The 24,447-nt window shown below is 37.1% G+C and overlaps 3 protein-coding genes and 1 pseudogene across 3 annotated transcripts; 2 read left to right on the plus strand and 2 right to left on the minus strand.

Moving 5' to 3' along the window:
- The first annotated feature begins 1,110 nt into the window (after window positions 1–1,110).
- Window positions 1,111–7,014, plus strand: LOC137737677 (inorganic pyrophosphatase TTM2-like). Its single transcript, XM_068477220.1, has 12 exons — window positions 1,111–1,292; window positions 2,355–2,719; window positions 3,149–3,263; window positions 3,830–4,025; window positions 4,108–4,221; window positions 4,332–4,505; window positions 4,679–4,873; window positions 5,168–5,290; window positions 5,402–5,523; window positions 5,817–5,940; window positions 6,040–6,309; window positions 6,465–7,014. The coding sequence occupies exons 2-12, from the start codon at window positions 2,383–2,385 to the stop codon at window positions 6,684–6,686; spliced, it is 1,992 nt and encodes a 663-aa protein (XP_068333321.1). The 5' UTR covers window positions 1,111–1,292; window positions 2,355–2,382; the 3' UTR covers window positions 6,687–7,014.
- A 756-nt stretch (window positions 7,015–7,770) lies between these two features.
- LOC137738061 (F-box/FBD/LRR-repeat protein At1g13570-like) lies at window positions 7,771–10,034 on the plus strand (annotated as a pseudogene).
- A 260-nt stretch (window positions 10,035–10,294) lies between these two features.
- On the minus strand, window positions 10,295–14,148 carry LOC137737275 (protein NSP-INTERACTING KINASE 2-like). Its single transcript, XM_068476711.1, has 11 exons — window positions 13,672–14,148; window positions 13,415–13,547; window positions 13,215–13,286; window positions 12,990–13,133; window positions 12,794–12,865; window positions 12,628–12,687; window positions 12,408–12,505; window positions 12,020–12,169; window positions 11,600–11,941; window positions 11,126–11,505; window positions 10,295–11,037 (listed from the first exon to the last, which is right to left on the minus strand). Exons 1-11 carry the CDS (start codon window positions 13,772–13,774, stop codon window positions 10,717–10,719), a joined length of 1,875 nt encoding a protein of 624 aa, XP_068332812.1. The 5' UTR covers window positions 13,775–14,148; the 3' UTR covers window positions 10,295–10,716.
- A 6,679-nt stretch (window positions 14,149–20,827) lies between these two features.
- Window positions 20,828–23,445, minus strand: LOC137736789 (S-adenosylmethionine decarboxylase proenzyme-like). Its single transcript, XM_068476059.1, has 3 exons — window positions 23,243–23,445; window positions 22,484–22,642; window positions 20,828–22,361 (listed from the first exon to the last, which is right to left on the minus strand). Exon 3 carries the CDS (start codon window positions 22,149–22,151, stop codon window positions 21,078–21,080), a length of 1,074 nt encoding a protein of 357 aa, XP_068332160.1. The 5' UTR covers window positions 22,152–22,361; window positions 22,484–22,642; window positions 23,243–23,445; the 3' UTR covers window positions 20,828–21,077.
- Between the last annotated feature and the right edge of the window lie 1,002 nt (window positions 23,446–24,447).

The following is a 24,447-nucleotide window of genomic DNA, read 5'->3' on the forward strand; positions in this document are numbered from 1 at the left end:
AAATTCATTGGGTCCCATTTAACACCTTTTTCCAATGTAAATTTGGAGTTTATTTTGGTTGATTAGATACACTGTTTGAATATCTTAAGTATGATAATATAAGTTGTTGAATATTCAAAAAATAAATTTGAACTACTTATATTATAATATTTGATATATCGAGTCATGTTCTTGATTCACGAGAAAATTTATTGTAAATTTGGAGCCGCATATATAAATATAATCACTTAACTAAAATTCGCATTTACATAATTAGCTGTGGGAATTTGCCAGGAGAGGAGTTTAGTTAGGAATCAAACTAAACTTGCCTAACCAAACATGCTAAATATTACCCAAAAAAAAAAAAAAAAAAAAAAAAACAAACATGCTAAACATGGAACACCAATTGTACACCACACAACCATATGAGCTAAATGAACCTTTGATTCAAATTTGGAAAATGTACATAAAAAAACAAAGTGTTAATAGGATTGACAGTCATTGTTTATTCCTAAGTTTTAGTTCTTTCTTATTTGGATCAAACATATAAAAAGAAACGGAAAATAACTGTTGCTTCGCGTCAAAATGTAGGTTAAAACTAATAGTTTTGGGTTCTTTTGCGTCAAAAAGAAATTTATGTTGAAGAACACAAATTAAACGTCTGTGTTACTGACATTTTTCCCTCGATTAAGTGAGCTTAAAAACATAAAAAAACAATAGCTATCTCGTGTCTCACTGCATATTAAAACGGATAGTTTTGTGTTCTTTTGCATGTAGAGAAAATTACACCAAATATATCGACGTTAAATCATGTTTCTCTCTTAATTTAAAGCGTCAAAAATTAAGAAACAACATTCACAACACATGTCCACAAAAGAGTCCTATTATCACCTAAAGATGTGTTTTCTCCCTGTAAACCTACATAATATTTCCAAAGTAAAAGGATAATAAGGAATCCTAACCCTCAATGTGGTTTAGGAGGACTTGAATTCTTTGACTACGAGATAAACATCACCAGAAAAGTTAAACATCACCAAAATAAAATAAAATAAACGAATAAATCCGAATAAATATATAATTTTTTTTTGTAAATATGCAACTGAATTAAAGTATAAAATACCTCGTCTCTCTCTCTCTCTCGTCCCACCTCCCAAAAACTTCCGTCTCTCTCTTTCTCTCTCTTTCTTTCAAGGGAAGCAAAATATCAACGAAACATTAAATACTGCAAAAGCAGAAACCGACCTCGATACCGTGGCCAGGCTCCTTCTGAGTTATTGTTGCTGAGCTCACTTCGACTCATTGCCGCATAACAAGTGAGTCCGTTACTGCTCCCATCACCACAAGCACACACATTGGTTTTGGTTTTGATCCACACCGGCATTGGAATTTTTACTCAACAAAAATTGGGTTCTGCTTGTTTTGCCATTGCAATTTCTGGGTAATCCTGTGTTTTTTGTTTTATGATTTGTGCGCTCGTTTTTAGATCCACGGGGGGTGTCAGAACTCAGAACAGATTCTTGAGCCTGTTTTGTTAAGTGGGTGATCCTTAATTTAAGCTGTTGTGATGGTGGATGTTGTTTGGGTCAAGGTTTTGTCCTGTGTTTTTCAGGAGAGCGCAAAAGAAATGATCTTTGTATTTAAAGTTTGAGTTTTTGCTATGACAGTTTTGTTTGGTGCACTTCTTACAACTCATGTAGTATGCCTTGTTCATTTGCAGTCTACAGTTCCTATGGTTACATCCTACTACAACAAGGAGTATTGTGGTTGTAGCAAGTTGAACGAAATCTTAGACAAAAGTTTTAGGCGTATTGTTGTCAAATTCTTGATTCTTCTAAGACTCAGTATAGTAATTCTCACTCTGGAGTCTGGAAATAGCTATATGATACAGACGTTTGTCAGTGCCTTGTTGGTTCATTAATTAGAGGCATTCCATACCCTGAGATCCTTGGAAAGTCGAACCATCTTTGGTTAATGGCGTAGGTTTGGAAAATTGTCTCTTGGTGCAAGTCATATCTGCTAATGCCAAAATATTGCAGTTCCTTAACTTTTGTATGACATTCAAATTTCTAAATTTACATCCAAAATGCCAACACAATCGGCATCCAGGTGTGCGTCCACACATATGCATGTTACACCTCTTCGAGTAACTAGAAGAAGATGCATGCCATGCATGTTACATCTCTTGGAGTAACTAGAAGAAGACGCATTTTAGTTATGAAGAAGGCTGTGGTGGTGACCTGCAATTTTAATTGTTACGTTTTGCCTCTTAAGCTTGCACAATGCACACTTGCATTCTTTAGTTGTCTCATTTTATGTTTTTGCTGTTTTGTCATTTGTATAACTCTTTACCTTTCCTTTTTCCTTTTGCCTACCAGAGGAACTGAGGAAGCCAGCATAACGGTAATGACTCAAGATATGTCTGGTTCTGATTCACACCAAAGACGGCAAGGCCTTTTAAAAGATCAAGTTCGATTGGTTAAGCGAAGGGATTCTTCTTCTTACGAGATTGTACCGATTCAAAGTTCTTTGTCATTTGAGAAGGGGTTCTTTATAGTAATCCGTGCGTGCCAGTTGTTGGCCCAAAAGAATGACGGAATAATATTAGTAGGAGTTGCGGGTCCTTCTGGGGCTGGAAAGACTATATTTACAGAAAAGATTCTCAACTTTATGCCCAGCGTTGCTGTCATATCAATGGACAACTACAATGATGCCAGTCGAATTGTCGATGGAAACTTTGATGGTAAATCATTAGCTTACTTTGTTTCTCTTGTTATGAAGCTTTAGCATACGTTTTCAGGGAGCACAATAACAGACACGTACTTGTATTAGTTTTCCTAATTGGATCGGCTACGGTGTAATATTTATGCAGTCTAACTGAAAATTATGTAAGGTCCTTATTCATTCTGTGATACATGTTTATATGGTGATGGACTTATGATACTGACTTCGTAGAAATGATTACCTAGCCATGATGAGGACAGCATGAAAATTTTATTGACATCCATCCATATATTAAATTTGAGAACTATTCATAAATCTGCTCAAGTTTGTGTTCCTTGCATGACTGAGGGCTAGTTTTTTCAAGCTGGGGAACAATATGGTGCGCAATGTTTTTGTTTATATAATTAATATATTTTCTTCTTTTTGCTTATATTTTTATATAAAACAGATCCACGCTTGACAGACTACGACACATTGCTCCAGAATGTCAATGATTTAAAAGCAGGGAAGCAGGTTGAGGTTCCAGTTTATGACTTCAAGTCTAGTTCCCGGACAGGTTACAGGTTGGATAGATTAACATATCCTTGGATTTCTTTGACAAAGCTTTTGAATTGTAGAACCCTAGGGAAGATATGGCACCTAAAACTTCAGGAGAACCCTTAGATGTGGATTTGTAACTTTATGTTTTTTTGTTGCAAGTATTTGTATGGTGATTTTCCGAGTGTTTTACTTGTTGGTTATGGATTTAGTGGATTGTGATACTTTTGTGCTTATTGTACATGGGAATCTGAAGAACAAGCATCATTAAGAAGATATCAGTTTTTTCGTTTTGAGAATCGTAGCCTATAGAGCCTTTCTATGCTTCCTGTTGAAAACTTGAATTTTTGTTTTGGCCCTTTGTTTCATAAGTCAGATCATTTTTTGATGTTTTTTTTTTATGCAACGTTTGGTATTTTTGTTAATTAATAATTTCTAGTTTTTATGGTCTGCAACGTCACCTTTCATGCTTCCTGGGTGCTTGGACAGTACCTTGGTAAAATTATTCATCAAAGAGATTGTAGTTTGTACAAATTTCAATATTTTTTTTGGTGTAGCTTAAATCTTATATTGTAGAATCTACTGGTGACAGGACAGTTGAAGTCCCAAGTTCCCGTATTGTGATCATTGAGGGCATCTATGCTTTGAGTGAAAAGTTGCGACCTTTTCTGGATTTACGAGTATCAGTCACAGGTGGTGTTCACTTCGACCTTGTCAAAAGGGTTTTACGGGATATACAAAGAGCTGGCCAAGAACCAGAAGAAATAATCCATCAAATATCTGAAACTGTACTTTTCTAACCCTCTATATCATTAAGCACTTGATAGGTTGATGCATTTCCAGAAGTCTGAACTTCTTTCTTGTCTACAGGTATATCCAATGTACAAGGCATTTATTGAGCCAGACCTTCAAACAGCACATATAAAAATTATCAACAAGTTTAACCCGTTTACTGGATTTCAGAGCCCCACTTACATTTTGAAGGTTAATATCTTATCATTTTTCGATTATTGTGTTGCGTTGGTATTAATTTCTAACCTTAAGTCTTTTCATTTTCATTTAAATTGACAATTAAGTGTTACCATTTCTTGTAGTCAGCAAAGAACTTGTCTGCGGATCAAATTAAGGCTGTTTTTTCTGAAGATCACACAGAAGTCAAGGAGGAGACCTATGATATATACCTTCTACCACCTGGTGAAGATCCGGAATCTTGCCAATCATATCTGAGGATGCGGGATAAAGATGGGAAATATAGTCTAATGTTTGAGGTTTGCCTTTCAAAACTTGTTTCTGTATTTTGCTTTAAATGTGAAAGATTGTATAGGACTTACTGACAATTAAAATTGAATTAGCTAAATTGTCCAAAGAGTCCCAAGCACTTGTGAATTGTGGCCTTGGTAAATGTCTTTGCATGGGCTTACATAATCAGACAATATTTCAGGAATGGGTGACAGATAACCCATTTGTTATATCACCGAGAATAACTTTTGAGGTCAGTGTGCGTCTTCTTGGTGGACTAATGGCCTTGGGCTACACCATTGCAACCATCCTTAAAAGAAGCAGCCATGTATTCTCCAACGATGGAGTATGTGTAAAAATTGATTGGCTAGAGCAACTGAATCGTCGATATATTCAGGTACCGCTATTTTCTGTTCACTGAAGTTAACCTATTAATGCTTAGATGCTTCATGTCTTGTGTATGTGCTTCGATATGGACACTTGCTAATCTTGGTTCTCTTTTCTTGATTGCCTGAACGAATGAATGGTTATAGGTTGATTAGGTGGCAACCTTATTGTTCGTCTTTTTGTACATTTCCGACCATGTCCATTGAATGGAAACCTTATTGTTCATCTTTTTATTTTTTAAACCCTCATTTGTAGTTATTTTGTAACTCATATTTATCTAATTTGTCTGCTTATTGACAAAAAGGTGCAAGGAAAAGATCGGGTAGTTGTAAGATGTGTTGCTGAGCAGCTTGGCTTGGAAGGTTCATACATTCCTCGTACGTACATTGAACAGATTCAACTGGAAAAGCTTGTAAATGAGGTCATGGTATGATAACTACATCTTATCCTGTATGCACCGAGTATCCGGCTATGATAAAGCTCCAAAGTGTATGATGCCTTATCTTTCGTCTGTATTCCTGATCTGATCATCTCGCAGGCTTTGCCAGATGATTTGAAGACGAGACTTAGCCTAGATGAGGATCTTGTTTCAAGCCCCAAAGAAGCACTTTCCAGAGCCACTGCAGATAGAGTTGCCATGAGAAATAAGAATCTCAAGAGGTTTGATCCTTGTAATTCACGTCTAGTTTAGTTCTGTGTAAATTGGAATTTAGATGTGTGCAATGCATTTTAGTGAGGGTATAGAAAACCGAATCTGGCCAGTTCCTGCGTTTGAGATGTACCATACGAGACTTGAGTCTGTATTTTGTCATAGTCAACTGGCAGTGTTTTCAACTGACATAGTAACTGTTCAGAAGACATCATTAAGCACAAAATCTTCTTTTTTATTTATTTTCAATTCGAAGGTCACTGGTTGCCTTAAACTGAATTTAGCCTGAATTTATTTTGGACAGTGGTATGTCACAGTCCTATACAACCCAACGGGACAAAAGTACATCTAAGCTTACCGGATATTCTTCCAGCAGTCAAAGGTTTGATGAGAGAAACACAGAGTCATCAACAACGCTAGCAAGCCAGGTAGAGTAACGCTTCTTATCTGCTTTAGGCATTTGGAGCCCCAGCAAGTTAATATAATCACTCATCACTGTTGCTTTTTCTTTCTCATTGCTATTGCAGGGAGTAGTGACTCAGCTATCAGAGCAAATGTCTTTGCTGAATGATAGAATGGATGAGTTTACAAATCGAATCGAAGAGCTGAATTCCAAGCTGACCGTGAAGAACTCTCCTAGCCAACAAAACATGGCTCTTCAAGCTGAAAACTGCAATGGCTCTGCTCCCACGTCTTATTTCCTTTCTGGCTTAGGCAACGGTTTGTTAACTGGGGCGATAATGCCTAATTCCTCCTCTTCCTCACAGCTGACTAAGGAGTCTTCAGTAATGGAAGAGGTACTTTCGTACTCATATACCGAAATTCAGGCAGTTAATGAAAGTGAGGATTAACAAATCATGACACGCGTTTAAGTAGTAGCAAAGCATATTATCATATTTTTGCCTTCTTGACTAGTTCATTCCCTTCTCATCTTTCCTCCTCATTCTATCAGATGTCAAGCATTGCGAGGGGACAACGTCAAATCATGCATCAGTTAGACAATCTCAGCAATCTTCTCCGGGACAGCAATGGGGAAAGACCTCGCCCGGTAAAAACTAACAGCAGGAAGAACATCGTAGCTCAACCCGAACCCTTGACGGTTCCTCTTGCAATAACGCTGGCAGTTGGAGTTGTAGGAGTGATCATATACAAGGGTATCCTAACTAGAAACTGATGTTGTTTCAAAATTTTATCAGACTCATCGACTTTGACTTTAATTTGCTCCTCTTTGGGTCCAACTAAGTTCGTTGCAGTTCTGCCCTACTGGTCGGGAGAGACACTTGACATATAGAGATGCTGGTGGAAGCAAAAGCATAAGCTTTCTAGTTCTTATATCTGAGAGTTTGTAGAGACCCTTGCCTTTGCAATTTTGAAATTTTGGGGGGCTATTTTGAAAATTGCTAGTTCTAACGTATCGAAAGCAGATATGAAAATAGAGAAATTTCACTGTAATCTAATATTGCATTATTCACAATTACTTGCCAACTCGAAGTGGTCATTACTTATAAATAAATCCTTTTTATTTCTCAAATTCGATTACAATTTGGACCTGTGAAGTCTTTCGTTTTACAGAATTGTTATTGACATTTTAAAATAAAGTATTGTGTGCAATTTTGTTTTTAGTATTTATATAAAATAGGTCCACTTAACATTTTGCAAAGTTTTAAACTTTTTTAAGTTTTTATCGCAAATGATTCAAGATGCATAAGAAAATCTTCATTTAGTTTCTCGCATTAAAACTCGAAATATGTTATCCCTCACATTGTACTCAAATGTTGTTCGTATAATCACTTTCGTCAAAAAATTTGTTTGTTTTAAAAACGACTGATCATTACTTTTCTTATATGAAAACTGTTATTAGCACTTTAAAATTTTCATTCTATACTTCTGGCAAGTGTATTTTCTTCTTTCTAATTATAGAAAGTTTAGAGTGCAAAATGAAATTTTTGGAGTGTTACTAATAATTCCCTTTTTAATTAGGAATTGTTATTATCACTCCAAAAATCTCATTTTACACTCTTACAAGTGTATTTTTCTTTCTAATAATAGCAAGTTTGGAGTGCCAAATAAGATTTTTGGAGTACTGATAACAATTCTCTTTTAATTTTACATTGTTATTTGCTTTTTGCCACAAACATGATTAAATGTGAATATGCGAAAAGTTAAAAAAAAAAAAAAAAAAAGTATTTAGCATTTTTCTTTAAATTGTTACCCAGATGCTGACTTCTAAAATAAAAAATAAAAAAAATAAAAAATAAAACACGACAAGAAAAACAAAAGAAATTTTGAACAGCAACGGCCAAGTGGCCACGCTGAGAGGAAGGGAAGTCGGAAATGAGACATGAGGCGTGCTCGAAAGTCTAATCCTTCCCCACAGCCCACTGGTATCTGGGACTTCTCCTTTTCTTTACATTCATGTCTTTTCTTATGTGAATTGCTTTCATTATCTTTCTGTTCCAAAGATCTGATCCGTGATTCAATTGGGTTTGTTTGGATTTTTGAGAATTTTGATTGATGGGTTTTGTTTGGTTTGATGACAATCGACAAGGGAAAAAAAAAAAGCCACAGAAAGTAATGTTCTTTGTCGATTTGCTTTATGAATAATGATTAAATTCACTCTAATAGTGAAATTCTGTAAATTTGAAGGTTGGAATTTTCTTTACTTTTTCCTGTTTTGTTCTTCATAAGCAAATCGAACACATGCCGGAAATTCATGGGTTTTGATCAATTTTTTATCTTCTTGTGGGGTTTTGGAGTTATCAGTGTAATTGTACTGTGGAATTTCAGTTTTTGTGAAGTCCTTCAGCTGCTGATTGGTTTTGTTACATTGCTTTGTAGTCGATTGAGTTGGAATACAGAACAAATGGGCGATTTTTCGGGTTGTGATTCGATAAGCAATTTGCCTCAGGCCATTATAGAGAGCATTCTCGCGCGTCTGCCAATAAGAGATGCTGTAAGAACTAGCTGTTTATCAACGAAATGGAGATACAAATGGACTACTATCACTCATCTTTCATTCGACGAAAAATGTGTCACTCTATCAAATGACCGAGCTCTTGTTGAAAAAAGCCTCATACGTTTTATTACTCGGGCACTCTTTCTTCACCAAGGACCCATTCACAAGTTCCAGCTTAAGACTTCATACTTGCAGAGCTGCCCGGATATAGATCAATGGATACTTTTTCTTTCAAGGAAAGATATCAAAGAACTGGTTCTTGAGTTGGGGGAAGGTGAGTGGTTTAGGGTGCCTTCGTGCCTTTTTTATTGTAAAAAATTGACCCGTTTGGAGCTATTTCGCTGCGAGTTGGATCCGCCTCCTGCTTTTAAAGGATTTTTGTGTTTGAAGGGCCTCAATCTTCATCAGGTTTTGGTTACTCCTGATGCAATTGAAAGTCTTATTTCCAGTTGCCCGCTACTTGAGAGTCTGGCTTTGTCATACTCTGATAGCTTAGCTCTAAACATCCGCGCTCCAAATCTCAGATACTTGTGTCTTGAAGGCGAATTTAAGGATATCTGTCTTGAAAATACGCCGCTTTTGGTTGCCATATCTGTTGCCATGTATATGACTGACGACATTGCTGAGCACTTTGAGCAAAGTTCAAATTGCAATTTTGTCAAGTTTCTTGGTGGCATTCCACTTCTTGAGAGGCTTGTTGGGCATATCTACTTTACAAAGGTAACATTATCAGATGCTTCCGTTTTGTTAATTCTTCCTTTCTTTTTATCTCGAGCAGCAGTAGCACATATATGTTTCTGACATTGATACATTCTTTTGTTTATTTTCCGTGTTTCAAGTATTTGAGTATAGGTAATGACCTAGGAATTCTTCCGATTACTTACAACGTTTAAAGATTATCGAATTATATCAAGTAAGTTTCGAAGATATGAAAGAGATACTAGTTGTTCTTCGCTTGATTACGAGCGCTCCCAACTTAAAGGAACTTCAAATCTCGGTAAGTTATTGTGAACATGTTGAAGGGTTACCCTCTTTCTTCTTTTGTTGGACATTCTATTGTTTAGTTTTACATTTCTGTTAATTGTGATTACTGCCACCATAGGGATCTTCAAATACTTTAGCAGCAATAGAAGCGACCGACTTGGATTTCTGGGAGAAACAATGCCCTTCCGACTGCACATTCCGAAGGCTTAAAGTTGTGAAGATGACAGATATGTCCGGAGTGCCACACGAGATGGAATTCATGAAATTTCTATTGAAGAAATCACCCGTGCTTGAGATGATGAGCGTTACGCCTTGCGCGTATGTTTTGGAAGGACGGTTGAATATGTTGATTGAGTTGGCGAGGTTTAAACGGGCATCTCCGGAAGCAGAAGTTATCTTCATCCAAGATTAGGTTGGAGTCTAATTGTTTGTCTGAGAGAGCTGGCCTTTGCCCTTCAATTGGGTTTTGTTGTTCTCTTAAGAGGTGACAGTTTGTTAGCAATTGTCTACGAAGTCCCGTTCAATCATATATTATAAACAAAAAGAATAATGAAATAGTTTGCATTTAATATGCGTTGAAAACTCGATCTCGATTTGAAGAGATTTTCAGTGTGCCAGAAAGTAGTTGGTTTATGTTTAGCTACGCTCCCTGTACTGTAGTTATTACTCACTACAGTGTGTCTATTCCCACCCCTGTAATCATCCTCCGTGGGGATATCCCATTCCGTCCACTAGATTGAGAGAGACGTTAATTTCGCTGAAGTGGTAAAGGTCTCTTTGGTCTTTTCAACGATGAATATAGAAACACAATAAGAGATCCAAGAAAACATAACACGCAACAGTATTCTTACATATCAGATGTCTCAAGAAATCAAGAAAAACAATCAAAGTTCAATCCAAAGGACATTAATCCTAATGGGAAGTTCTCTTTAAATCCATTTCACTCAAGCGAGTCGAAAACAAGGTATATAACACTCGGTCAATCTACATGTCAGTTTTTCATATCAGATTTCTATACATGTCGAAATTAACGAGAGATTCTCTCCTGTAATCAAGACAATCTTGGTGACATCATCCGTCCAACAGATGCTTGTCATGGTGTCTTTGGTTACACGAGAGTTTCTCTCCAACTTAACACAACTCTTTGGAGGTTCAACATGACAAAACATTATGATGCTATATACAAACAAACCTCAACTCTGACACATATTCTTCATTCTTTACTATCAACTTGACAGTTTCTCTAAATACTTGGAGAGTAGTATTATCTTGGTCCAGACAGTTCCATTGCTTGTGCAAGCAATGAAGAGTCATCGGTAAGATCAGAGTACCGTTCGGAGGAGGAAAACTCATTGGCTCTGCACCTATTCGATTCAGCTCTCTGAGAAGCCTCCCATTTCTCCGCGAGCCCATCTCCTTCGAGCATTCGAACCACCTCAGACATCTTCGGTCTCTGGTTTGGAAGATTTTGAGTGCACAAGAGAGCTACTTGAATCATTTCTTCGAGCTCGATTGCATCATAGTCATATTTCAGTTCCTTGTCAACTAGCACATCAAACTTCTTTTCCTGCTGGATTTTCTTCACCTGGAGTAAAAATTCTTGAGTTAGGTAACAAATGCAAGCATTTGATTTGGTTAAAAAAATGCAATGAAAACATCTCTGCTTTGCTCACCCAATCAAGTATGGCTCCTTTCTGGTTTGCTGCTTTCCCAAACTCAAGAGCTCTTTGGCCAGATATTAGTTCAAGTATAAGGATACCAAACCCGAAAACATCAGTCTTCTCAGAGGACTGGCCTGTTGAGAGGTACTCCGGGGCAATGTGCCCTACAGTGCCCCTCACAGCTGTTGTAATGTGCGAATCATGGTGATCCAACAGCTTTGCCAACCCAAAATCACCCACAACAGCCTCATAGTAATCATCTAGCAGAATATTCGCAGCCTTAACATCGCGGTGAATGATCTTGGGGTCACACTGCTCATGCAAGTACAATAGACCCCTTCCAGCTCCCAATGCAATTCTTTTCCTTGTATTCCAATCCAGGGCCGGCTTGGCTGCGATGTTGGAAGTAAATTATGAATGTTAACTCTAATTTAAACTCAACCAGGTTAGACTGCATAATTGCAGAATAGAGGGAAGGCTTTTTACCTTTGAGACGCGAAGCAACACTTCCGTTAGACATGTAAGGATAAACCAAAAGCCTTTCTTTGGCTGTCATGCAAAAACCATAAAGCCGCAGGAGGTTCCTGTGCACGGCTAGGCTGATCATCTCAAGTTCGGTCTGAAATTGGGTTTCACCACCTATGGCATTCGCGTCTTTGAGCCTTTTGACCGCTATCACCGTACCATCTCGGAGGCATCCTTTGTAGACATTTCCAAAACCTCCCTTGCCAACCAAGTTTTTGCTGCTGAAGTTGTGTGTTGCTGCTTGAAGTTCTCTGAAGTGAAACGATCTCAGGTTTCCAAGGCAAACTTCTTCGTGATGTTGTTCTGAAATTCATAATTAGTGTCAGTAAAGACAGCTTGTTTCACTTTATTTGATTAAATCAGTTGCTTTTATATACTAACCGGTAACATCTAAGAATATTTGCTTGTTGTGTTTCTGCCTCCACCAATGAAGGAAACCAAAACCGAGGATTAGAAGGCAGATACAGCCTAGGCTCGAGGCAAACGCTAAGGCGATTTTGTGACTCCTAGGTCTCCCGGCAGGCTGAGAATCTTGACACATCAAGAAAAGCACATTAGGGTTTTTGAATCATGAAGATCATAATTTGCAAGAGAACAACATGAACAAAGCAGATTTTGAAATTCAAAAACCTTAAAGCAGACAATGATGGCACATAAATTATATTTTGAGAAATTAAAAACAGATGCATCATTGAGCACAACTTAAAAGTACAAAACTTCAAACTTTGAACAGGACAAGAAACCATGAACAAGCAGAAACTATGATTACTTGTTGAATTATTCAAGGCCAAAGATTGCGGCGTTCGTGTTGTTCCGAAGCAGTCTTGCTCCTTTCCAGTGGCACATATCAAAGGGTTTCCCACAACACTGTCAATTCAAAAATTAACTGCATAAGTTCGAGTTGTTCATCTTCTGTTCCGAAATTGAAAAATGGGAGAAATACATTAAAAAAACTTGGGAGGAAAAAAAACAAAACCGAAATAACTCACTTGAATGTTCTAGCAGGAAACCTTGGGACCGGACCACTCAAATTATTATACGACATGTCCCTAAACCATTGCAGAAAATCCACAGAAACCTTATTCAGATCATGTTTGAACAGGATTAACAGAAAGTATAACAAATTTCACAAGTGTAAAGTTGGGAGAGAATTACAGAAACGCCAGTTGAGTCATGTTAGCAAAAGAGGAAGGAATTGCCCCAGAGAGAGTGTTATTGTTTAGCCGCCTGCGTGCAACACAAATTCCAAACCCTGTGACTAACGTTTTCGGTTCTTAAGGCACCGTTTGATAACCATTTCGTGACGAGAATTTCAGTTTTGGAAAAGCAAGAATTTCTGAAGTCAACTCACAGGTATTGTAGGCTTTTCAGGTGTGATAGAGTGCTGGGAATTTCTCCATTGAACAAGTTGCTGGAGAGATCAAGTGTTTGAAGCTTTTGCAGCCTCCCAAGCTCGGCCGGGATTGTTCCTGTTATATGATTATCTTGAAATGTACTGCAAAACACCTCATTAATTACTAAAACATGATATAACATTTGTAGTTACTGCAATAATAATTGGTCACTCAGTACTCACACAAGCTGGAGATTTGTCAAGTTTCCAATGCATGGCGACAAAGTGCCTGATAAATTCTGGCTTGGAGTTCCCCTGCACAAAAACAATTTCTACAGGTTAAAATATTATTCTTTTTAAATAAATATAAGAAAATTATTGCATGGTGTTTTATTCAAATTTCCAATTAGTATTTTTGGTGTTTTTGAGCAAATATTACTTACAGTCCAATGACTAAACCATCAGGAGAACAAGTAACCATATTCCAGATGCAGGGATCAACAGAAGTCTCGTCCCAATTTCGAAGAACGCCGCGAGGATCCTCGAGAGCTCCTTTAATGCCCACCAATGCTTGCACTGCAAAAAATTGTTTGCATATAGTAAGAGACTACTCTCTGTCCTGGTTTTTCAATATCGCTGAAGTAGATTAAGGTAGTTTAAAATATCGTTACGTCCAAAAAAAAATGTAGAACTCAGTTACCTTCATAGTTAACACCCTTTGGAGAAAGCAAACCAGTTGCACAATTCCACAAGCAGAAAAAGGCCACAAAACACAAAGCTTTACCTCCCTTCCTAATTTCCATTGATTTGAATCACCAACAATGAACAGAACCCAACACGAAGAAGCAAAAATGAAGCTGGAGAACAAGCAGTTTGAAAACTTGCAGAAAACCAAAAATCTCCAATTTGGGTTTTTAGCTTTTTATCCAAAAAACTTGAAAGTTTCAAGCTTTTGTTTTGTTTGCAAGGAGTATGATGATTTTGCCTCGGAGGAAAATCCAGGGAATTGCACTCACTCACTTACTGACTCATAGTCTACTAGCAGACCCAAGAGCCAAGAAAGAAGCAGGGTTTTGTTTGGCTGGAAAAAAGCACTTAAAGGAGAAGAAGCATGCCTGGCATGCTGCCACTGCCTCAGTAAAGAAAAAAAGTAAAGGAGGGAGGGGGGGGAGAGAGAGAGAGAGGGAGGGAGCGAAGGGGGGGGGGGGGGGGGGGGGGGGATAGGGAGAATATAAAATGTAAAGCAAACTCAGTCACTAGATAATTGCAAAAGAAGATTGGAAATCCAAAGAAAATTCCTTCGGTCATGTATTGGGTTAAAGAAAAGCAACATGCATATTTGTATATATTTATTAGTTATTCCCTTCGAGTATAATATGTAAAGCAAGTGAATTATTACCTGTTAAGCACTGTCAACGTTATAATTAAGACTAATAGTGGTCAGCTTTGAGAGAGAGATGATATTCTGAGCTTCCATAGCGCGGCTTCCTGGGAATCAAACATTCCATTAAGTTGGCCATTTATTGATTCTCAAATTCCATCTCATATTTTTCTAATGAATTATAATAAAAAAAAGAAAGTTGAGCGTGTAGTGAAGGGATCCCGAATCTCTACGTCATTTTCTCAGTTAATTACGGCTCGTCTGATAAATGTTTTTAAATGATTGAAATCGTTTTTAGATAAAAAATAAGATTTGAAAAGCACTCCAAGGATTTTCTAGAATTAGCTTACATTTTTTCAAAATATTAATTTCAAAAATTTTTTCTTTTCTAAATGTACTTTCAGAGTTTCAGTCATTTAAAAACATTTTCTAAACGAGCTTTATATGTTTAGTTTTAAGTATTTAACTTTACCAAAATAAAACCAAACTTTGTATCATGAAAAAGACTATCATCAAATCAAGTTTTCGGTTTTTAATTTTTATCAACAAACCATCAGACTTGTAAGTCATCTTGGACATACTTGGATCGAAACCAATAAAAGTTCAATAAAAACAGATTTAATAGGTGCTTATGAGACCAAACTTCATCATGAAAATATGAATCTGTTAATCAAATAATGATCAAATTATTTATGATACTAAGATCATTTGCTTACACGAGCGCTTGCAAAACGTACGTCAATAATTAGAAACGTAGAATTATTCTAACAAGAAAATCTCACTCGTCACAAAGTTTGACTGTGCAAAGATCACAGATGAAAGTAGAATTAGTCTCCACTTACCACACCAGCCTCTGTCTCCTCATTCAGCAGACAACCCTCTGATAAACAATCAAAAGCACCAACTTTCAAAAGCAAAAGCTGCTTTTTCTTTTTCTTCTTTTTTTTCTTTCGACTAAAAATAAAACTTTATGCAATATACGTGGGTCCCACATTCAGTGGTGAAGAATCAACGGTCCTGGTCTTGTAGGCAAACAGAGGTTTACCTGTGCCTGCACTGCACCGGAATGGTAACGCGGGACCCGCTGCTACAGAATAAAACTAATATTCCAAAGCAAGCGTAGCAGGGCTTAATTATAGAGAGCCTTTAAGCTCTCTTCCCTTCTCTTCTTTTCTACTTAATCAGTTACAATTAAATTACGTTAATATATTATATTACTTTTATTATAAAAATAAAAAATAATGTGTAAAAGAAGAGAAGATGATGAGAACAAGGAGAGAATCATACTCCTAATTATGGCCTATGTAATACGTTGTACATGGCTGCACGTGTAATGTGGACCCCGCCCCAAACAGTGCACGTTGACCAAATGTTCAAATGTTTCTTTGGACGAATAAGCCTGTTGCTTTCATGATTTTCAATCTGGAGATTCTACATATAGTAATGTTGATCCAACGGTTGGAATAGCACGAGCATATATAATACTAACTAAAATTTTGTTATTGTAGCTAACCCATGTTAATCGTCATTGGATGACTCGGGGGTTGGAATAAATTTCACGGTCTATATTCCACATAGTTATATTTGAGTTTAATTCTTGTTGTTTGTGAATAATATAATGGTGGTTAGATAAGGTTAAAAAGCATATGTGAATCTCCCTACCCTCAGAAGAATGGGCTACCATAACGAAATTACCAGCTAGTTATTTATTTATTTATTTATTTATTTTTATAAAAACGATAGATATATTGATGAGAGAAAGATGATTACATCAAGGGGAGTGATCAGAGCTCCGATAAACAATCTTCAAATAAAACATCTAAGATAATGTCTGATGGTTCTTCAAACTAAAGAGCGGGCGTAGTGGACGAGAGACTGTAACGGGCAAGTCTGTGAGCCACCTCGTTTCCTTGGAGTCCTGATATGGGTAAAACTAACTCCAATGATCTCCAAGAAAATCGCTCTGGAATCCTCAACAATGGGCCAATCAGAGAGAGAGAGATCTGGTGAGGAAGCACAGAGAGCTGGTTCTTAAATTTAACTACGTTATACAAAATAGTACACTACTTGCCACTTCAAACAAGAAAGCTTGAATCTGATGCACTACCGCTCAAAAGGCCTAGCATCATCATTGTCTACACTTTGTTCCAACCTGTACACTCTAAAGATTTGAAGTCAAGTCGATTTGTATATGGTTTGAAGCCTAATCCGAACACCCATGCATAATCGTGCGTCATGACTCTTCCTCAGCTTCAAGTTTATCTTATTATTTGTCTACTTAAAGAGAAAGTACAAGGCATAAATGCATAGATTATATATATCACAAATAATTATAACCCTACAATTGAGGTTTTAGATTATTCTTTTGTGATAAAAAGGTCACGAGTTTGAGTTACTGAAACAGTCTCTTTACAAAGTAAAATTAAGACTACATATAATAGACAATTTTTCCAATCCTTACAAAATATAAAGACTTGTTAACTTAGAGCTGTTCTTTTTTCATTTGACGTTTTGCTTTTGGTATGTGATAAAATTCAAATGAAAAAAGAAAGAAAGAGAAGAAATATATTGCATGGCAATGATGAATGATAAGTGGAAGTGTTTCTATCAAGTAGGGAAGAAATTTTTAGTTGTGACGGGAACACGGATAGTACATCACGTGTTTTTATGTAAGTGGTGGTAAATTTTAATTTTTAAGTTATTAACATTTTAATACACATATCCCACCATTTATATAAGGACACGTGGTATACCGTCTCATTTGAAGGTCACACTGAAAAATCTCCCTAAGTAGGAATGCTAATACGACCTGTCGTCCGTGGCCCCTTCATGTTCACCGACAGGCGCGCGCTTATCTCCGTCGTGGTTGGAACATGCAGATGCAGACCGGTACATGATGAACAGCATCAGGCCATTGATTAAGATCGCACAACTACAACCAAACAAGTACCATTCCACTTGCTTGCACCTTAGACAGAGATATGGTATCTCTGTTCTTGTTAGTTAGGTCATCTCATGTCTCTTTCTTTGGCTTTATACCCAGTTCATGGCAGTCGTTTATGAAATTGTCGAACTCACTTACATCAAGGGCCGAAAGTTACACATGGACGTGCAACTATAATTCTAACATAACTTTTAATCACTTCGCTTTCAATTAATTCGCTTATGATTCAGTCACTTTCATCAATGGCTGACAACCGCACATGTTACTACCCCTACCACTGTTATAACATTTTCATTACCTCTCCAAACCCTTTCCCACCACCTGTTCCACCTTCCCTGATCAACAGAATCCATGTCCAACTAACAAATGAAGGAAAGCTTCCTAGCAAGGTCATGGTCCTCTTTGGAGCCAAAAGGGGAGTCAAACAAACGAGTTTAAAGAGATAGTTGACCACAATTCCTAATCAAGACATGCAGCACTACTAAAAGAGACTCTCTCTCCCCCCCCCCCCCCCCCCCCCAAATGAGTAGGAAATTATTGTTCTTTTTACCACTTGACTAAGTTGGCTTGGTTTGTTCCAAGTGCATGGTCACTGTTTTTTGAACAATTTCCACCAAAAGCCACATGCATTTGATCGTGTTTTTGGTTCTATATCTCAAAAGAGTAGGACAATTATGAACTGGTACAGGAGACTCCCTAACCCCACATTGTGTCCTATACCCCACTCACTCTCTTCCATCTCTCTACAAAACCCTAAAGAGGACTTGCTTATTTCTGAATGTATTCCCCACCCACTAGGATATTGTACCTAATTCAAAGAACTCTGTGTATGATATCACTGTCCATCTTGTTCCATCACCATGTATATGATTCTCTCACGAGGGGCCAATCTTCCTTGTCATCTATGTAGGTATCCTTCATATATTACCAAAAGTCATTCCGAAGGCGAGGAAATTCCAACTCGGGTGCAAAAATGTAACACACTTGTCAACCGGTCTAACCAACATCTTAATATATGATGAATATTTATCTGAAGTGATCAAGAGCATTTATCCTTATATTGAATGTATTTTGTTCAAATCTTCTACTTAATTAATATAGCTTGGTATAGGGAAAATTTGAAATGAAAATGTTAATTAAAGGATTTTATGGGCTTCAAAATGGATGCCAGAAGGATTTATTTGCAAATTTCTCAAATCCCACTTCTGGTGATGGCTAATATGGAATAAATTCCTTTACAAATGGTGCCATCTAAAGCTTAGGATGCCATACACGCCATAAACCATCTTTTCTTTCCTTTAGTAGTGCACAGAAGACTTTTTGCTAATAACCCCAATAAATAAAAAATCTCTCTATATTCCTTATACCACCCAAAAAAGGGTGGAAGAAATTGAAAGTAGCTATATATCTTTGTATTTTTTTGAAAGGAATATGCTATATAAGGGGCGGCCAAAAACAAAAAGGCTCTCCATTTTGCGAAGATTGAAAATGAACGTTTATTGTACCCATCCTTACCCTTACTTTGCAAATAAACTATTTTTATAACTCGAATCCGTGACATTTTGGTCATAAAGAATAAACCCTTCCATTGCACCAAGACTCATCCTGAAAGGAATATGCTATATAGTCCACTTTTTTTCTTTCTTTTTAATTAATTTCACCCAAAGTTTGGTTGATGCTAAGCTAATCAATGGGATTTTTTCCAACCCACCACACCTCTGAGTCAATCTCCACTCGCGCATGGGCGATTATCGCTAACAAAACCTAACACCGTACTTAACGCAGTCCAAACAATTAACAATATTACAAACATATTACGATTCGTTTCAATCAGTGACTAGCTGGATAAACGATTGCAAGTATGTTTGTGATTTACACAAGAGGATGGAAACTCGGCCTCACAAAATAAAGATGACAAAGTAAAGGCTCTCTCTTTGGTAGCCATCCAACTTGTCGGGTTCACACAGTTGATGATATCAAAAGAAAGCTAATGCTATGCGTAAGATCCACTTCTTGTCAATAATTTGGTTTTGATGTAACAAGTTTTGGGACTGATTATCCATAAAAGGAGGGGACATCTACAACCATTTAAATATAAAGTAAAAGTTAGACAACGCTAGCTGCTAAAAACAAACCAAACAAAGATTTGCTAGAAAGAAAACGTTAAAAATAATCAAAAGTTAAACCACCTTTTTGCAAGGGGATTAACCTTACTTAGCTGGCTTCCATAACTCACAAACAAAACAACAAAGTCTTGTAAATGTGTTTTTTGTTTAATTAAAAAATTAAATAAAAAGATTAGGATTTTTGGGATTTTATTCCAAACTAGTAGGTTCCAGAATTACTCATTAAACAAGTGCCCAACTAGTTGGTTCTAGATTAACTAAACATACCTTAGGTTGAGAAGTTTTTTTGTGTGACAGTCACACACAAACAAGTGATTTTATTAATTTATATGTGATAATATTAGTGATCAATATTAATGAAATACTTGGCGCAAAATTGACGTTCTAGGATTCGTACAATTGACGCCACATAATGAAATAATACTTTGTTGTTTTACAATTAACATACCATAACTCGAAATACTACTATTATCAAATAAATTCAAATGTATAATATAGAGAAATTAGTAAACAACACTAGATGGTGATGTTGTAATAGTAACTAAAAAAACCTTGGCCTTAAAGATCCTTGGTAGAGCCAACTCCAACGGGAAGTTTTCACAGAAAGAAAGGTTCAAATGTCCCTAAGCTAGTAGGGCCACACATTTCAATGTGTATAGCTTGCGCTTGGGCCTAGCTCTACCATGGGCCAATGGGTTCTTCTCACATGAACAGAAAAATAAAATAATTCAAAACCAACGCCATATGACTGTCCGTCCAACACCTCAAATAGTGGCAGATTCAGAATTCGAATTTTTAGGAGTCTCACTGTTTCAATGTTAAAAGTTCAAGTTTTTACATAGAAATAGAGCCGAAGCGTGCAAACAAAATTAAATTTTAATTGATTCATTAAGGCATTTCGTTGAATATTTAGTGAACTTGTCTCGTCAGCCAAACCATGTTGCGCACGCGTCAACATATATTGATATATGCCGAATTAATCTGATGAGTAAAGAGAATTTGATTAGTGTTGTAGACACAATCTGTCAAGATATGTCTAGCAGTCATTACATCAAACACTTGATGAACACGGACTCCGGGTGGTCCTGATATACATCAGCCGCTGATCTCACATATTCACAGCTCATACAAAATTGAACCAATAAAATTGCCAACGTGGAAGCTACCACGGCGTCCCGGATTAAAATACAAACTCCATAAAATCGCCAAAACCCTAGGCTCCGATTTCAACATTCATGCAGGGTTCAATGTCCGGGAAGATAAAAAAGGCGACAGAAAAAACTAACGTCTGTAAATAAATGATAACGGAGTCGGACAATCACAACCTCATTTTCTCATACGATGCAGTCGGCAGTCGACAGTCGGGATGGATTCCACGCACATAGTAAGTCGCTCAACAATGCAATAGAGAAACAACAAAACATAGCTTTCATATAACCAAGCATTGAACTTCAACATCAGATCTCTTACGAATACAATAACTAAATCCAACTTAGGGTTTGATGTGCTGTATCATGCGAAAACAACACTCAACATGAATGGAAAGATTAATCAAAGACTCAGACATCCTACCATTTACCATTATCAGGCCGTCGCTGATAAGTATTTATTCATAAATCCGAAAAATGACTAATGTAACTACTAGTCAATTGTGCTTAATAATCTTCTTCCTCTTCCTCTCTCCAGCAGCCCTTGAGAGTCGATCGAGGAGAACCACACCGCTCAGTCTTCAGGAACCTCTGGTAGACAATGGCTCCACCCAGTCCAAGCTCTTCGTGGCTGCTCTCTTCGCGACAGTATCCCTTCAGATCAACGAGAGAATGTTGCTGGAGTGACTTGCTAGCAACATTGGCATGCACAGCTATGGAGAATTCTTTTGGTTGGAAACAAACCAATACCCTCTCAACCAACTGGTTCAGGTTTACACCTTTCAGATCATATCCAGCAGTTTCAAAACTTGCATAACTGAAGCCATCTTCTGGTGTGACGTGAATGGTCGAAATTGCAGCTCCTTCGATGGAATTCATGGAATAACCACAGGGGTCAAACTCGAAATCACAAATATCGGAATCTGGAAGGATTTTTCGGATACCAGATTCGTTTGTCATCGTTGTGGCTGAGCTCGATTCAGATTTGTAGAATACAGAAGCCTTTCCCCTGTCCAAACCAGTCATGCACATTTCAAGAGTGTACACAGGTTCAACGAAGCTTGCTGATTCGGCAGTCGCAGAATACACATGCCACTTCTGAGGTCCGTCTGACCTGCCCATCACATACGCCCTGCTTCCTGACCCAAGCTTCCCGAAGTAGCTGTCGAGGACCGAAACTTCTTCTGAGAAGCTACGATGAGGGTACGTCTGTGCTCCCGGAAAAATGAAACTCCCACGAGTGTACTTCACAGATCTCACAGCAAGGGAAATGGTTTCAGCCAACTGCAGGACAGTCGGGATCACACGGAGCAACTTGGTTGTGCCACAAGTTTTGATGATCATCTTGTATGGATGAATAAAGAGGCTTGACTCAGAAAGAACATATGAGTCAACATCGTCATTCGACAATGACGAGACGATGGTGCACTCAGCTTGGTCAAGAAATTCATCTATCTGAGCTTTGGACAGAGACCGAAGACCCCTTCCTTCAGGGTCGAGAAAGACACTAGGCTCGAAAAATGCTATTTCTAGCCTCTTTTCATAACCTTCAAATCCAATAGCAGATCCCTCCATGGCCATATTGACTAACAGGAATGATTACAGTTGCAAGAAGATTAGAGAATCAAAGCAGATTGCAGTTGCAAAGAGATGACAGTCGCAAAAGAGAGAAAGAGAGGAAGATGTCGATTGAAGAAAACGGAAACAAACACCTAGGAAAGCAATAAAACTGAAACCACGTCTCGTGGTTAAAAATCCAACTGAGGAATATCAGGATGGCTTGCGAGCGCACTGCACAAAGATAGAAACAGAAAGTTAGCATTTTTCATGTACAATTTAACCAGCTAGAAGGAATCCATAACCCAACTGTACAGCACAATAGCATACATAAAAACTAGTAAACGGACACTTACGTTGGAGTAAGCAGCCGATCTGAACTTCTTGATTCCACCGTTGGGTCGGATGTCTTCGATGCTGTAGCCGAGAGGTGCTTCGTAGAATAATGATGATTTACTACTACTACTACTAGACTTTTTACCACCTTTGGACTCCATTAGGACATTCAGGTCTTCCTGTTCATAACAAACCAATCAAGATATCAGTAATCAGATACAAAAGCAAAAAAATTTCTCAAAAGTAAAGCATGTAGCGCATGAACCGATCAAATCTATATGTTATAGATCAGAATTCAAATTATTCTTGCAATAAATACATACCACATTTGCCAAAAGTTATATAATTTACAGTTAACAATTAAAACAACAAATTAGACCAAAAAATAAAATGAAAATTGTCAAAAATGACTGCTTTCTTACAAAACCATCGCTTTAAATGAATATCATAAACAAATTTAATCGAAGAATCAGATTAAGTGCATCACCACATGAAAATGTAATACGTATATATATAATCATTGAGCAAATTAATTCACCCCCATTCCATAAAAATTAATTTATGATACAAATCTCAATCTAGCCCCAATAATCCAGACCCAGATTGATGATTAACACAATTTACATCAAAATACAGGCTTTATTTAACAAATAATTATAGACGTATACAGATTACCAAAGCTTCGTCATTTTCCATTCAAACCACATATTCAAATCATCAAAGCATAATTTAATGTAAAAAGCAACAAATTCAATTCAAAGAACAATGATTTCACTCACAAATATGCGAAATTGTTAGGCACTCTCTCTCCAGAGGAGCGGACGATGGCTATCAAGCTTCAAGGAAACCCTAGGATTTGGGAATCGATACCGAAATTGACCGAACCAGCGGGCGGCGAGAAAATTGAGATCTCAAAGCGATTTGGAACCGGATTAAAACTAAAACCCTAGGGATTTTGATTGCTGCTTATTGCTCCAGTTGGCTGTTTCGTTTTTCTGAAAACTAGGGAGATATGGGGCTTATTTATAGATGACGTGAGACTTCTGTGACTATTTTGCCCCCTGTGTGATAGTGGAAAGACGGTATTAGCCCTACACCGTATAGCCTGCTAGGCTGGCGAGGAGGCTTGTTGGAAGCCGCTGGGCCTTTTGAACGAGAAAACCTATTCGCGGTAATGCGTTACTTGCTTTTTCTGTTATTTCATTTTCCCAAAAATTGGAAAATTCGTAACGGCACTAATCGAAAATTGGAAGGTTGGTAACGTGTGCAATCAATATTTTAATCGTTATGGAAATAAAGTAGGATTTTCTTCCTTTTAAAACTTTTTTTTTTCTTCTTTTATTTAAACGATCACGATTAAATCACTTCAACATTTTATATTGACTTCTTTAAAAAGAGAAGAACAAAAAGAAGAGTGAGAGATGAAGGAAATAAAGAATAATGAAATTTAAACAGAGAGAATCCTACTTCTTTGAAAAATGGACAGTTCATTTTCCTTTTTCTAGTTATACACTCATTTTTATTCATAGGCTTTAATTTTCATCTATTTAGTTTTAAATGCCATAATTAAACATAAATATGTAAGAGTAGAAAAATGATTTGCAAAAACTATTTTTCTTACAAATGGTAACATTGTAAGGTTAATATTTTTGGCACGAAATTCAAAAGTTATAGATAGTGAACGCTTGTGCAAAAAGTCCAACTGTACAACAATTTCTAGTATACATCACTTTTTAGTGGCTCAAATTCGTCAATGAACGCTTGTGCAAAAAGTCCAACTGTACAACAATTTCTAGTATACATCACTTTTTAGTGGCTCAAATTCGACAATGATACATTTTTTTTTATAAATATTAAGAGAATTCATTTAAAGTGAGTTTTTTATGAATTATCTGTTACCTCACAGTTATATGTTAATTTTAATATTGACATTATAAGTCATTGTGAAAAAAAAAAATGAAGTCTCAGATAGTTTGTAGAGAGT

This window comes from Pyrus communis, chromosome 6 (assembly GCF_963583255.1).
Source record: "Pyrus communis chromosome 6, drPyrComm1.1, whole genome shotgun sequence".
In the NCBI taxonomy this organism is placed as follows: domain Eukaryota; kingdom Viridiplantae; phylum Streptophyta; class Magnoliopsida; order Rosales; family Rosaceae; genus Pyrus; species Pyrus communis.

Coding starts and splice junctions, on each gene's coding strand:
- LOC137737677 (XM_068477220.1), top strand. CDS start 2,383: ATGACTCAAGATATGTCTGGTTCTGATTCACACCAAAGACGGCAAGGC. Junction 3,264..3,829: donor AGTTCCCGGACAGGTTACAG/GTTGGATAGATT, acceptor TACTGGTGACAG/GACAGTTGAAGTCCCAAGTT. Junction 6,310..6,464: donor AGTCTTCAGTAATGGAAGAG/GTACTTTCGTAC, acceptor TCATTCTATCAG/ATGTCAAGCATTGCGAGGGG.
- LOC137737275 (XM_068476711.1), bottom strand. CDS start 13,774: ATGGAAATTAGGAAGGGAGGTAAAGCTTTGTGTTTTGTGGCCTTTTTC. Junction 12,506..12,627: donor TTTCCTGCTAGAACATTCAA/GTGAGTTATTTC, acceptor TTGAATTGACAG/TGTTGTGGGAAACCCTTTGA. Junction 12,170..12,407: donor GGCCTTGAATAATTCAACAA/GTAATCATAGTT, acceptor TGATGTGTCAAG/ATTCTCAGCCTGCCGGGAGA.
- LOC137736789 (XM_068476059.1), bottom strand. CDS start 22,151: ATGGCCATGGAGGGATCTGCTATTGGATTTGAAGGTTATGAAAAGAGG.